The sequence below is a fragment of the Danio aesculapii genome, chromosome 12 (genome assembly GCF_903798145.1).
Source record: "Danio aesculapii chromosome 12, fDanAes4.1, whole genome shotgun sequence".
Taxonomy (NCBI): domain Eukaryota; kingdom Metazoa; phylum Chordata; class Actinopteri; order Cypriniformes; family Danionidae; genus Danio; species Danio aesculapii.
Window position 1 is genome coordinate 4,738,827 of NC_079446.1, and position 15,647 is coordinate 4,754,473.

At 35.1% G+C, this 15,647-nt stretch overlaps 2 protein-coding genes across 3 annotated transcripts in view; both read left to right on the top strand.

The window, feature by feature from the left end:
• Window positions 1–648, top strand: part of LOC130238822 (integrin alpha-X-like) — a 28,748-nt gene extending 28,100 nt beyond the window's left edge. Inside the window, exon 23 of the mRNA XM_056469936.1 lies at window positions 530–648. Within this exon, the coding sequence (XP_056325911.1) occupies window positions 530–610 (81 nt within the window). The 3' untranslated portion in view covers window positions 611–648. The remainder of the gene's footprint in view (window positions 1–529) is intronic.
• Window positions 649–3,871: 3,223 nt separating this feature from the next.
• The window catches only part of LOC130238156 (integrin alpha-M-like), a 39,488-nt gene continuing 27,712 nt past the window's right edge, over window positions 3,872–15,647 (top strand). Inside the window, exons 1-5 of one of the 2 annotated variants that reach the window (XM_056469061.1) lie at window positions 3,872–4,046; window positions 6,375–6,435; window positions 7,334–7,451; window positions 11,513–11,616; window positions 12,352–12,422. In XM_056469061.1, the coding sequence (XP_056325036.1) occupies window positions 6,393–6,435; window positions 7,334–7,451; window positions 11,513–11,616; window positions 12,352–12,422 (336 nt within the window). In that variant the 5' untranslated portion in view covers window positions 3,872–4,046; window positions 6,375–6,392. Of the gene's footprint in view, window positions 4,047–6,325; window positions 6,436–7,333; window positions 7,452–11,512; window positions 11,617–12,351; window positions 12,423–15,647 lie in introns of those variants that run through there. The other variant, XR_008838608.1, reaches the window with a different exon arrangement.

The following is a 15,647-nucleotide window of genomic DNA, read 5'->3' on the forward strand; positions in this document are numbered from 1 at the left end:
GAAGAAGTTCTGGTCCAAAATTGAGACTGATATCACAAAAAAGGTTTCCAGGTTTCCATACGAACGATGGCCACTTGGACATTCATGACCAATTGATGATTTTAATATAAAGTATATTGTCAATATTTTGGACAAATTTTAGAAAATGTATTTTGTTTGGATTTACTAACATAAAAACTGAAGTTTCATAACAAAGGCCACAGCTCTTGCTATATATTTTTTTGCTACCTTCTCACAAATTAATTAATTACTGTCACTACATATTATATCCTGCAAAGCAATGGTCAAATATGAAAAGTACACGCTCAGACATTTCCAACAATATATAGCTTGTCAATATTCAAATCAGGTTAGATATAGGATATAACAGTTTAAACATGCTGACAAAAATGGTGACAGTTAACAGGTTAAATATCTATAATAAATATTCATGTTATACATTAAATAACTAGTTATTATTATTTATTATTATACGTTAAATGACTAATGTTAATAAATACTAATGTTACACATTCTCTTTCTGTTATAGGCTGGCTTTTTTGAAAGAAAGGCCAAGCAGCAGATAAAGGATTTAGCGCAAGATGCTGATGAACTGGAAAATCTAGATTAATACATATAATACTCAGTTGATTCATGACTAACAGTTGATAATGTAGTATAATTTTAAAGAATAAATATGATCATACATTTTTAAAAAATGTCATTTCGTTGGGTCAGACATTAGAAAATGTCGTTTTTATGTAATATGCCATTTCATGGCTAGTCAAATACAGTGAATGTCAGCATTTTAAACCACCTGGTAAAAGTTTGGAAACAAGTAAGCAAAAACAACAAAACTGCAGCTGAAGTGGTCACACTTTACATAAGATTTCATGAGTTAATGTTAGTTAGTGTATGTAGTACTAAACTAATAATGATCAATACTTCTACAGCATTTAATTATCATATTCAACATTTACTTAAGCATTACTAAATACTAATGATTTTTATCATTAGTTAAAGGGCACCTATGGTGAAAAATCTACTTTTCAAGCTGTTTGGACAGATATGTGTGTAAGTATGGTGTATAGACTGTCATATTGGGGTGAAATAAACACACCCAGTCCTTTTTTTTTCAAGTTAACAACATAAAAAACGGTGGACCAATTGGAGCTGTTTTCAGATCGACTGCAACTTTACGTAGGAGAGCGGTCTTCGTGTCTGAGCTAAGTGTGTGTGTGGGTCTGCGTGTCTGAGCTATGTGTGTGTGTATGTCTGCGCTATGTTTGTGTGTATGTGTGTGCGCTATGTGTTTGTGTCCTTGCTGTGTGTGTGCGTGAACTGTGTAATGACATTGTGTGTGACTCATTGTTGCAAATCCACAAAAAAATGCATCAAATACTGATTGTTAAAGTTCTTACTGTAGTATTTCTCACACACGTCACGTGAGATCTGCTTCCTGAGGCAGCCGAGGGCGGCGATTGCTGACAGGCACGTGGGAACGGTGGGTGGGGAGGACTAGCCTTAAAGGGCCAGTACAAAAAAACAGCAAAACCTTTTTTCCAGCTATAATATAGACACTTCAGACAGCTATAATAAATAATCTGATGGGTGTTTTGAGCTGAAACTTTACAGACACATTCTGGGGACACAAAAGACTTATATTAAATATGAAAAAAGGGGTAACCTATGTGCCCTTTAATGCATATATATGCAATATATATAATGCAAAATATATAAATTTTTTGTCTTGACGTAAGACTTAATCTTAAAACAAGCTTGTCTAGAAAATGCTTCTTAATTTAAGAATTTTTGGATATTTGGATTAGAAATATAGATAGAAGAATATAGGTAAGAAAAGCATTTTTTATTTAATTAAATTCCATCATTTAGCAAATCCACATCTTCACCACTGTTTTTGACAGTCATATACTTGCACACTACAGAGTTCAATATGACATTAGCATACATTTGGGTTATGTGTGACATTATAAACATGTTTTAATAATTCAAGTACAATCTCCACCGTTTCAATATTAACCCTGCTTTTTTTAATGAATAATTTTGTCAATATTTGCAAAAATCTAATACTTTTGCACCATTTAACACTCTCATAATGATTTTCTAACAGAAATGTGTTTGTCTCATTATTGCTTTAAAATGTCCCATTATGCTACACAATCACCAATTATTGGATTATGCATCTTTGTCATCTTTATTTCTTATAATTAATCTGGAATCTACTATGAATATTAGGTTTTGATAATACTCATAATAATGGGCTGCACGGTGGCGCAGTGGGTAGCACAATTGCCTCACAGCAAGAAGGTTCGAGCCTCGGCTGGGTCAGTTGGCATTTCTGAGTTTGCATGTTCTCCCCGTGTTCGTGTGGGTTTCCTCCAGGTGCTCTGGTTTCCCCCACAAGTCCAAAGACATGCGCTTTAGGTGAATTGGGTAAGCTAAAATTGTCCGTAGTGAATGAGTGTGTATGCATGTTTCCCAGTGATGGGTTGCAGCTGGAAGGGCTGCGTAAAACATATGTTGGATAAGTTGGCGGTTCATTCCGCTGTGGCTTAATAAAGGGACAAAGCCGGAAATAAAATAAATGAATGATAATAATAATAATGAAAATAATAACAATAATAATGTTAATAATAATAATGATAATAATAATAATAATTATAATGATAATAATAATGATAATAATAATAACAACAACAATAATTAGAATAATAATGATAATAATAATAATAATAACGATAATAATAATAATAATAATAATAATAATAATAATAATAATAACAATAATAATAATAATAATAACGATAATAATAATAATAATAATAATAATGATGATGATGATGATGATGATGATGATGATGATGATGATAATAATAATAATAATAATAATAATAATAACGATAATAATAATAATAATAATAACAATAAGAATGCATTTTATTTTACCAGAAATATATTTACCCTAATTTAAATCACAAAATGTGCTTTAAAATAATACTTTTAATGAAAAAGAAAAGCAAGTTTAATAAGAAAAGCAATAATATCAATAATCAATATAGTAATATAGGTATAGTTTTATTTTCAAACATGTGGTATAAATTCCTCATTTTCCAGTTGCCATTTTGAATCCTTTTAGGGGCTGCTTGTCAATTAGACGGCACTTCTATCTTTGTTCTTGCTGTCAACAAGATCGAAAAAAGTTAAACTTAACTCCAAGCATGCACTGCATTTAAATGTGTGACGCGCTGAGAGGAAAGGGCGATTTGTCCGGCAACTCAGATTTCCTGACATTGTCCAGACATTTCATCATTTCATAAAAATGACGATGTATGGTCACGTTAAGCTAAGCTAAAAAGTGCTCCTGCAAGACCTGGAGATCGGCTGAAGGGATTCAAAACTGGTAAGAATCATCTGTTTAACTCTATGGAAGTTGAAAAAAGCCTATTTTCAAAATAGGAATGTTCCTTTGGATTCCTGTGGGAACAACACATCCCTGCTTTTGCATGCTTTCTTTTGTTATATAAGAGGCCTACTCTACAACAGCTGTAGTTTTATCAGACATCCTAAAGGGCTTCTACTACATTTAGAAAAGCATCACTTTCAATTCCTCGTTAATTTACATGCATTTTACATTCATTTACAATTTAGAACAAGAGTTTGATTTAGATGGCTACATCTATATTCAATTCATCTTTATTTCTATAGTGCTTTTACAATGTAGATTGTGTCAAGGCAGCTTAACAAAGAAGTTCTAGTAAATTGAAACTATCAGTTCAGTTTTCAGAGTTGAAGTTCAGTTCAGTGTGGTTTAATTTTCACTGCTGAAAGTAAATCCATCGATACGCAGCTCCACAAGTCCCAAACCAAACAAGCCAGTGGCGAGAAACGATCTTTACCAACAGATGAAAGGGAAGGAAAATAAACTCGGTCTGTTGGGCACGACCATTTCTCTTCTGGCCAAACTTCATATGCGGAGCTGCAGTCTAGGTGCCGGAGGCTGGAGAACACTGGACGTCCATCGTGCAGGTGTGAGTTATCAATTTCAGGTAACACTTTACAATAACAGTACATGAATATTGATGTGTTAATATGTAAACTAAGCATTATTTTATTATAAATCAATGTTGAGTTAATGCATGCGCTAATCATGAACTAACGTTAACTACAACATGAGTCACATGAGTTCCAGTGTGCATAACAACTACCTTAATTAGTTGTTGGTACATGATTGTTTGTTAATTAATGTATTAATCACTACATTAGTTTATGCTTAATTTAACCATCATGAACTCATGATATGTTAATGTATACTTATATCATGACTTTACCTGAAGGGGCACATTATCATTAACCCATTCTTAACTACCCATGAACTCCTTATGCACATCCATCTAGTGCATTCACACTGAATAACAACAGAAAATGAGTTGATGATGATGTGCCCCTCCAAGTAAAGTCATGGAATAATTACAGATTAACAGCTCATGAGCTCATGTTGGTTACAGTTAGCTTAAACGAATACATTAATTAACGATGGTTAATCATGGTTATTTTGGTCATAATTGTAATCAGGATTATTCAAAACGATATACAGTTGAAGTCAAAATTATTCGCCATCCTGTGAATTTTTTTTAATATATAAATATTTTTCCAAATGATGTTTAACAGAGGAATTTTTCACAGTATTTCCTATAATATTTTTTCTTCCGGAGAAAGTCTTATTTGTTTTATTTCGGCTAGAATAAAAGCAGGTTTAAATATTTTGAAACCTATTTTAATAGCTCAATATTATTAGCCCCCTTATATATTTTTCATTGCCTGCCTAATTACACTAATTAAGCCTTTGAATATCACTTTAAGCTGAATAAACAATAATCTTGAACAATATCTAGTAAAATATGTACTTTACATCATGACAAAGATAAAAGAAATCAGTTATTAGAAATGAGTTATTAAATCTGTTGTTTAAACTCTGCTTTAATCATCTTCACTGTAAGAAAAACAACTTCAGCTACAAAAGTCCTTCAGTCAAGAGCAGTGAGGGATTTTCTCCTTTTGTTGTTTGATTACTGATAAAAACAGGCGGCAGCAGGAATATTGCGCTGTCACTTTAAGAATAGTGCGGCTCTGATATGGTTTCTCTTTCACATGTCTTTTGATTCTCAACTTGTTTGTTCATTATACAAATGAGGGCTCTGGCACAAATGTGCATGTATTTGACCATTAAAGCGCTCTCATTAAGATGGCGTTAGATGTGTGTGCTCTGCTCGTCTCCGAGAATGTCCGAGGCTAAGCGCAGCGCGCACACACACAGCAGCATGTGTTCTCTTTCGCGCTTTTAAAAATATGAATGATTCGAACGTACATCAATGAATGATGCGCATCCCGTGCTGCAAAAGTTACATTACAGTACATGCTTTTAGTCATTTTCATGTGAAGCTGAGCTTTGCAGAGCAACAAATGTGTACAACTAGAAAGGGGGCGGTATATGATGCAATAATCGTTTATTATCTCGATTAGTGGTTTTAAATATCGTTAAAGCCAAAATCGAAACCGGATTTTCGATTAATTGCATAGCCCTGTCTATTCATATTAATGTTGAGTTTACATATTAAACATCATTATTATTCATGTAGTGTTATTGTAAAGTGTTACCCAATTTTCTGTTACTTTAGAGATGAGGCTAGTAACCTAACAACGTATTCTTGCAAAGAATAGCTTATCTTTATTCATAATGCAGAAGCTATTAATCCTACAAATTTCTTTCTCTTTCTTTCTTTCTTTCTTTCTTTCTTTCTTTCTTTCTTTCTTTCTTTCTTTCTTTCTTTCTTTCACTTTACAATAATGCATCACCAATTTACTGTAAAATATGTTAAAATTCTTAAATTAACAACAACGACCACAACAAAAACCCTGCATTTCTTTAATTTGTTATTCCCAATCTCTCTGTATTTTCTTAGAAAAACGTTAATGTGATATTCCAGGAATTATAGGGCTAAATTTACTAGGACAGGTAACGTTTAGAAGAAAAGTGGGTGATAGTTGAACAGGACGAATATTAAGCGGGCTGAGCGAGTGTAAGGTTAAAAAATAAAAATAAGAAAACTAGCATACACCACATGCTAAATTGCTCTTGAGCAACCTCCCGATTGTATTGTATCATTTTAGTGACTGTTCAAAGAGTTCATAAACTGAATACAGTTGATTTTTGGTTTAATTTAATACAAGTCAGAGATCAGTGTCATTTTTCTTGAGTATGTGTTCATTTCCTCATTTGTATTGCTGTTCCGCTTTAGTCGATGCTTGCACCACTTTTCATAAACAGGACTCACTTTAACATCTGACTTGTCTGCCTCCCCTCATGCACCCTTCAGTTCTACATCTGACAGATCATGATGGATTGGTACTCCTATATCAGTTTATGCATATTCTGTGGTAAGATTATGTGTTCTTTTCTATATTTCTTTGGCTAGTTACTTAATCTCACAACCATTTCAGCTGCCTTGTATGTTTTCTTGAGTTGCAACACCTTTTGTTGCATCTTGCAAGTTTGTAAATAGTAAGAGGCGTAAAGATTTTGAATTTAAATAGATACACGGTTGCACTAAGTCAAATTTGCTTACCATACTTTATAGCCTAAATCGGTGAACATTTAAAGCTGTGTCAAATGCATTACAATACTCATGATTGTATGATCCTTCATACAATACTTGATGGCGAAAGACTAAATTAGCACATATCTATCAAATCTGTCACAGTATGAAGTGTAGAAATGTATGACATGTAGATCTGTAGTTACTCAACATTCGGAAATGCAAAGATGTGTATAAAACCGTTCTGTGATGTGGACGAAAGGTGAAAATATCCTTTTAAGGCAAGAACAAATTGCTGTACATCTGAACTTCCTTTTCTAAATACCCCATTAGATCTAATTCTGTACTGTGAGATTTCTGCTGGTATACACTTACGGTACATGTTTAACCATATGTGATGAAGGAAATGCAAAAAATAACTCATGACAGTCTGCAATTCACACAATAATATATCAGTTACAGACATCATGTATAGGAGAAAATCAGAAAAAGGACTATTCACTATATTTAGTGTGCCATTTTTATTAATTTTTTAAAAAAATACATGGCTTCAAGGGGGTTTTTATTAAGTAATTGCTAAACTAGAGTTTTCCATTTGTTGCTATAGCTTGGCTTTGGCTGTAATGTTGAATTGACCAATCAGCAAGCAGGAACTTGTACTTACAAGCAGAACTGTACTTATATTGTCAAGTTATGGTTAACATTTTCTGCTAATTCAGACTATTTATTGTTTACTTTAGTGACTCAGTCGGTCATGGCTTTTAACATTGATCCTGCTAGCTGGAAAACTTTCACTGGTCCTTCACGGAGTAAAGATGTTGCCTTTGGCTACAAGGTGATACAGAAAGACACATCAAGGTGAGAGCAAAATAACCACTGATGTTTTGTGTTGATGTAGCATTTAGGTTTTATCTGCAATATATTCAACTACACTGTAATAACCCAGATCATGTGCTCAGTGTAAAGATTTATACTGGTTGTCTACTGAAATCTGAAAAATTCTAACTTCTTCACTGAGTGTGTCTGTGACTCTAGCACCCCCTGTTGACAAACACTGAACATACAGCATTACTGATTGAGACCATGGTTTAAAGCAGTGGTTCTCAAACTTTTAAGCCAGCGACCCCCAATGTAAGATCGTCAAGAACTCGCGACCCCCCACTACCAAAGCAAATCCAAACAATAAAAATAACTTATTTTAAGTTTTATAAACAGATTTATTGCATTTGAAATCAACACTAATCAAAACTAACAAGCAAAAAAATATATATGCATGCGTGAGGAAAATATGTCTCAATGAAATCCCGTTATCACAAGAAAATACATTTTTATAGCAAAATTGAGTGACCAAAAGATACACGGACGAACCGCTCACCGGTCCTGCACGCACTGCTTGACATGAATTTATTAATGAATCTGTTAACAATACGTTAACAGTACACTGTAAAAATTAAAGGTTCCTGGAGGCACTTTTTGGGGTTCTTCACATTGCCACGCCGGCGGAACCCTCTAAAGAACCTCTAGGCACCATTTCAAAAGGGGCATTTCATACATCTCATTTTCTGGTCTCCACAATTGTCCTATTTAATTATGAGGAAAAAAATCTCTTGGTTCCTTTAAGTGCTAGCTTTTAGAAGAGAGATCCACCCGGAACCATTATAAAAGTTTATAGATTTTAGAGTAACTCTTTTTTGAAATTTGAGTTCCTCCAATAACTTTCAAAGTGCTTCGAGGTCTTAGTGTAAGGAAACAGTGACTCCAGAACTCCAGTATTGACTAAAAGTGCTTGTAGGATCCCAGTTACAGCAAAAGGGTCTTGCAAGTACTGAAAAGACTGTCAGTGGTTTCTCAAGGAACCCCTTTTTGAGAGAAAGAGCTTTAAGGCACTTAAAATACATTTTGAAGTTCCTTGAGTACTCAACAGGGTACTTGAAGCACCTTTACTTTTTACAGTGTACTGTGTTCTCACAGATGGTGTCTGATATTGCACAGATGCTTTTGACATATACCTTATTATTTGTATACATAATTTTAATAGCAATACCGGTCTTTTCATGAGCTGCAATATTAGTTTAATCTTGGTCAGTGCAAGCCCTTTTGTGATTTTCATAGCAGACTTAAAGCCAGTGGAAGTCTTTTATCCACTCTTGGAAAAGTGTAGATGGTGGATTAACATTCACCACATGATCAGTAATCAGATGTGCCATTATTTGTAGCTTTAGCTGGTTTCTAAAACTAAATCTGTCAGTGTTGTTTTCATTCTCTCATCTTCAGCGCTTTACATTTTCGCGGTTGTAGCTCCTGTCATCTGAAGGCAGAAGGCATTGACTGAATGATTCGGTCTAGCGCAGTGGGCCAATAAGAAGAGCGCGAAGGCGGGACAAGCGTTGTCGGCTTTGTTTACTGCAGCAAGTTGACATGACAACAGTTTTAAACTGTTCCTGAGCGCTGCGTTTTAAGTGCAAAGATGCACTCTGCCTGAATGTGTCCTAAATACTTTTCGAATTCATCAGTGATATCTTTAAAAAATCTGAAAATATTAGCTTTCACTTGTAATACTGAAAAATATATATTATAATCTCTGAAAATTACACAATTTTTAAATCACTCTCGCGACCCCTTGAAATTATTCTGCGACCCCCGCAGGGGTCACGACCCCCAGTTTGAGAACCACTGGTTTAAAGGGCCATGAGGTCTACCTCAGAATTTTTTTAAAAAAATGCTCCATGATGGGCGTGGAGCACTGCGAGCAGAGGGAGGAGTGGGCGTGGCCAACAGAGCAGGGGAGAAAGAGGGGAGCAAACAACTGTTGTCAAGTGGCTCACAAAATGAGACAAAAACTGTGAGGAGACGCATGATTTTATCGTTTACAAAGTTAAAATGCTAAGAAATAAACAGTAAGTAGTTTAATGCCCTGCTACATATGATATTTGTAATTTCATATACACATAGCCACAATTTATATCATTATAAAGATAATCATGTTTAGATAAACACTATAAATGAGGAGGACTTCTCTCCTTCTCAATCCCCGGGTCTAAATGCAGACACATTGGAGCAGTGCAGCAGGTCTCTTGCCCTGTCTATTTCAACCATTAACCCTGCTGGTAATACGGAGGATTTTAAACATATGGTGAACATAGCAGTATGGATATAGGCGAATGGGTATATATATATGTCTGAATGGAAACAAACTCAACTGATAAAAGAAAGAATCCGCCATTCTCCAATTCTCGTACAGCTCTCCCATCAAAAATGCTTGCTGCACACAAACAGCTTTGCTGTATCGGCCTGGACAGGATTGCGGGAAAAAACATGCAACAAATCTAGTGAATCATGGAAACAAACACATACGACCTTTCATGAACGGCTAAATACTGCGTGCGTATGCGGGGTCCACGAATGTGGTCTCACCCAGTCATTGGGGCGCACAGCTTGGCAGGTCTGCCTTGCCTTTGGAAAGCACGTGCTCTCATGAATAATTAAGCAGGGCATCATCACTTCATTCGCAGATTCACGCTACTGTACGTCACCGATTTTGATCCCATTCCAAAAATTATTTTAAACCTGCAAGATGAAATTAGCTGACAAAAGCTCAAAATTATACATTTTTCCTCACAATTAAAGCTGACAGGTGCTAACATTTTCTTAACTGAGGCTCAACACACACAAATTTGTTGAAACAAAAAAAAGTACTTGAGGGTTTCTTGAACCTTTAATGGCCAGTAAGATTTGGCATAAAAAAAATAAAGAAAAAAAATGTTTTGTGAAAAAATGCACATTCTAAATGAAAGCAACAGCACACAATAGAAGGAATATTTTCCATACTAAAAGGGGTTTTGGTCCTAACCAACACCTGAATCTGATATTTTAGAAACAGCTTCTATTTCTTGCAGCTGAACAACAGAAAACTGTCAATGATCACTTCAGGTACACCTCATGTGCTTTATTCAGTGTTAAATGCTAATAATGTGAGTTTGAATGCCATTTGACATGACATTTATTGCCATACTACTGAAAGCAGCACCAGATAGTTCTTCAGAACTGTGAAATAATGCAATCCAACACATATCAGTGATTCAGCATGTACATTCAATTAGATTAAAGAGTTTTAATATGTATTAATTAGATTATAAACCTTACCATTTCATGAGTGAGTGCATATTCTGTGCTTCTGAATGGCTGTATTTACATTTCTGTCATCTTTCGTCTGTTGCAAATAGCCAAACTGATTATCACGGCAAATCCTGTACTGTAGCATGTTGTTTGGACACAAGGTTACAATGTGGCCTGCTCACCTAATGTTTACGTTCAGAATATTTATATTATTTGCTGGTTAATAACCTTATGTGGAACTCTGAATCTGCGTCTCATTTAAGAAGCTGCTACTGTCTACTGGAAATCATTGAATCTGGCTGCAGACTCGGTGCAGATGCAATCTGAGCTGCATGCAATGCTTTTGAATGGGCTCACCTAACCCCACCCCTAACCGTCACAGTGACGTCACTAGCTCCATTGAGTGCATTGTGTCTGACATTGTATATCTGAGATATGAAGTCTCAGCTTGCATCATAAAGGCTGCATTCAGATTCTATTGGCTTTAAGAGGCTTTCTGGATGACTTCATCATTGTTTTTCAGATAAACAAGAATGTTCGCTCAGCATGTTTCTTCAATATCTGCAAACATGTTATGGTATTTTTATGCTTTAGAAGAGTTAAAAACTTACATACAGTACCTTTAAGTATTTTTGCATTTGGAATTTTTTAATATTTACTATCTTAATATATAATAATTTTGTAATATGCAATGTTTGTAATATTTTAAATTTATGTCAGCTATAAATTGAGTTCACTTGGAAAATGTTAATGTTAACTGAATTCATGGTGATTCTAATGTTTTCTTTCTGTTTTTCTTATAGTCTGATCGTGAGCGATCCTTTAATTCAAATCAACCAGAATAAAAGAGGACAAATTTATAACTGTGATGTTGCAAAGGAAACCTGCTCACAACTGAACATTAACGGTACTATGAGTTTGTCTTTTTCAACGAATGAAATTTAAACTAAATATTAAATAAGGTGTTGTATTTTCTATTAATTTACTTAATAATGAACATTACACTGGGGTGGCACAGTGACTCAGTGGATAGCTCTGTCACCTCACAGCAAGAAGGTCGCTGGTTCGAGTCACGGCTGTGCCAGTTGACATTTCTGTGTGGAATTTGCATGTTCTCCTTGTGTTGGTGTGGGTTTCTCCCCACACTCCAAACACATTCGCTATAAGTGAGTTGAATGACCTAAATTGGCCAAAGTGCATGAGTGTGTGTGTGAATGTGAGAGTGTATGGTGTATCCCAATAGTGGGTTGCGGCTAGAAGGGCATATGCTGTGTAAAACATACGCCAGAGTAGTTGGTGGTTCATTCTGCTATGGAAACCCCTGATAAACTAGGGAACAAGCTGAGGGAAAATGAATGAGAATTTTGTATATTACAATATTTAATCATTTCTGGCAAGAAAATTGTTTACTGCTAGCTTTGAAAAATAGTACTGGTACAATTTATGATTTTAATAATGTTTTAGTAAATAAGCAAATTGTATACACATTAAAATCATGCTGTAAATGTGCCGCAAATATATATATAAATAAGAAATAAATGATTACTTGAGATTTTTTGGGGACACATAAACATTAGATAGTCTTAGAAAGTTCCATTTGCAGGGTTTATCTTTAATCAAAATGTATTGTATGTTAATCAAGTGCCCTCAGAAGCTGTCAACATGTCTCTGGGACTCTCCATGGTTCAACATTCACAATCTCCAAAGCTGGCGGTAAATATGAAAAGTGCAAAAGTATAAATGATATTTGTAAAAGTTTCACTTTTGTAATGATCTGATGAACAGCCGAATGAAAAGCCAAATGGAATATTCTGTAGAACTGTTCTCAATTTGTAAAAGATGACCGTCTCAAGAACAGGCAAAAAGAAAGGAAAGTAAGCCACAATGGGCATATTGTATGCTACAAGTTCCAAGAATATATTTTGAATAAATCACAAGAAGAGGGACATATTTTCTCTATTCAGTTGTCGTTTCTTCATTAAGTTAACCTGTATAGCCATGATACTAAATATTGTTTGCTAGGTTATTACATTGTTCATGGATGTTAGCAAAACAAATGAACTAATATTGCATAATTAGCTGCTTAGTCCTTTATTTATCACGGAAGAGAGAATGCATCAGAATTCGTCAAAATCGGAACACTTACCGACCTCACACATACAAATGCACACGCACACACAGGGGCGGACTTAATGTTTTGGGGGCCCTAAGCATTATAATAAAAGCAATATAATAAAAAAAGCACTTTTTCTCCAGGAAGTAAGGGGTAGGTGCTTGAAACTCTGTTGATGTCTACGTGTGCACGCAGCTGCTATGAGGACTAGATACAGTTGAAAGCAGAAGTTTACATGCACTGTATACATAGGCACATAACCATTAAAAAAAAAAAGTCAGATGTTAATGTGACTAAACTTTTTATCTTTTAGGGAAGTTAGGATTATCCAATTTGTTTCTGTTATGTCTAATAGCAGAATAATGAGAGAGAGATTTTTGGAGAAATTGTTATAACTTTTCTTGAAAGTCAAACGTTTACATACAATAAGATTAGCATGCCTCTGAAAAAGCTCAGATGATGGTGTCAAAGTTTTGGAAGTTTCTGATTAATAATAATAATAATAATAATACATTTTATTTATAATGCGCTTTTCTCAGTCCCAAAGCGCAAACAGAGATACAAGTCAAACAAAGCAGAACAATAAAAACAGTCAAAAAATAAAAAGACCACAATAAAATATGAACGATTCAATACAATTCGATGATAAAATTAACAAAAATAATCAATCTAAGTTAAAAGCAACGGTAAAAAGGTGAGTCCAGAGAAACTGCATTCCTGATGTTGGTGGGTTGGCCATTCCATAACTTAGCACGACCACCCATAGTCTTTAATTTATAGCGTGGCTGATACAGCAAAAGTCCAGATGAAGAACGAAGACTGCGGGTGGGAGTAGCCAGAGTTACCAGGTCACAGATGTAGTCAGGTGCTAGCCCATGCACTGCTTTATATGTTAAAATCAGAGTCTTAAAATCAATACGTGATATAACAGGAAGCCAGTGAAGTTGCTGAAGTACAGGAGTGATATGGTGGCGAGAGGAAGTATGTGTTAAAACCCGTGCAGCAGAATTTTGAATGTACTGTACGCGTCTCAGAGAGCTTGCTGGTAGGCCCCCGAAGAGTGAGTTACAGAAATCAAGACGTGATGTGATAAAGGCATGGATAAGCCTTTCTGCATCAGGCTGTGATAGAAAAGATCTAATCCGCGCAATGTTACGTAGGGTATTTTAGTCAAGTGTTTGAAGTGTGAGTTAAAACTGAGCTGTGCATCAAAAAGCACCCCAAGGTTGCGCACCTGGGTAGAGGGAGACACTTGAAGATCACCAACAGAGAGTTTAAAATCATTACACTGGTTAACATTGGTAGGAGTGCCAATTAGTGGCTAATTGACAACATTTGAGTTAATTGGAGGCACAACTGTAGAATAGTATTTAAGGAAAACCTCAAACACACTGCTTCCTTGTGTGACAACATGGGGAAATCAACAAGCCAGAATCAACAAAAACGCCAGCAGCAGCATCATGTTGTGGGGCTGTTTTGCTGCAAGAGGGACTGGTCCACTTCACAGCATAGATGGCATCATGAAGAAAGAACATTTTGTAGAAATACTGAAGCAACATCTCAAGACATCAGCCAGGAAATTAAAACTTGGCCACAAATGGGTCTTACAAACAGAACATGATTCTAGGCATACTGGCAAATTAGTTAAAATGTGCTTTAAGGACAACAGAGGGAATGTTTTGGAGTGGCCATCACAAAGCCCTGACCTCAATCCTATAGAAAATTTGTGGGCAGAGTTGAAAAAGCTTGTTCGAGCAAGACAGCCTACAAATCTGACTCAGTTACACCAATTCTCTTAGGAGGATTGGGCCAAAATTCCTTCAAACTATGGTGGGAAGCTTGTGGAAGGATACCCAAAAGATTTGACCAAAGTTATACAGTTTAAAAGCAAAGCTAAAAAAAAACTAAGAAATGTGTGTAAACATTTGACTGTCTAGAAATGAATAAAAAATAAATAAATAAATAAAAATTCTCTCATTATTCTAGCATTTAGTAAATGTAAATCATTTAGGTAATCCTAACGGACCTAAAATGGTAAACATTTAGTATGATTTACCATCAGACATTTTTTAAAAAATAGTTATGTTCCATTTTTTAAAGTGTATGTAAACCTCTGGTTTTAACTGTAGATGCACAGAAAAACAGAGGCTATGCACAGAGGAAGATACTGTAGAACAGGGATGCCCAAGGGCCCGTGGGCCAAAGTTGGCCCTTGATAACCTTTAATTTGACCCACCATTCAGTCTTAGAGGAGGGGTAGTTTTTTTTTTTTTGGTGGGGGGGGGGGGGGGGGGGGGGGGGTGGGGGGGGGGTTGTTTTATTGTTGGGTAACAAAATAGCAAACTGAAATTAAACGTTTCAACTAAATGTTGTAAATGAATCAGATTTAAAAAATACACTGTCACTGATGGATAGAAGACAATGCAGAAGACATCAGCAGAGGCAGGTGCAGTACTTTACTTGTGTATTCGGCATTGATCTCTATTGTGTTAAAAAGGAATTATGTTTTAATTGTATTAAGTTAATTATAAAATGTAAAAAATATATATCGCATTATTTTTATTAAAAAAATAAATATATTTATTATTAATATGAAATAAAAAAATTACCCATAAAATAACCCATGGCAACTTCAACGTAATTAACACTCAAAATTATTTTGCAGCTCGTTCAACATGCTTATGGAAAATGAGCTTAACACAATTCTTGAATTTTTGGGGGGGACAACTTAATTGCTTTATGTTTAATCCACTTAAATGTGTTAACTTAATCGATTTGTTTTGGTACACCTTGAATGAATTGTGTGAAATCCTGCATTTTATAAG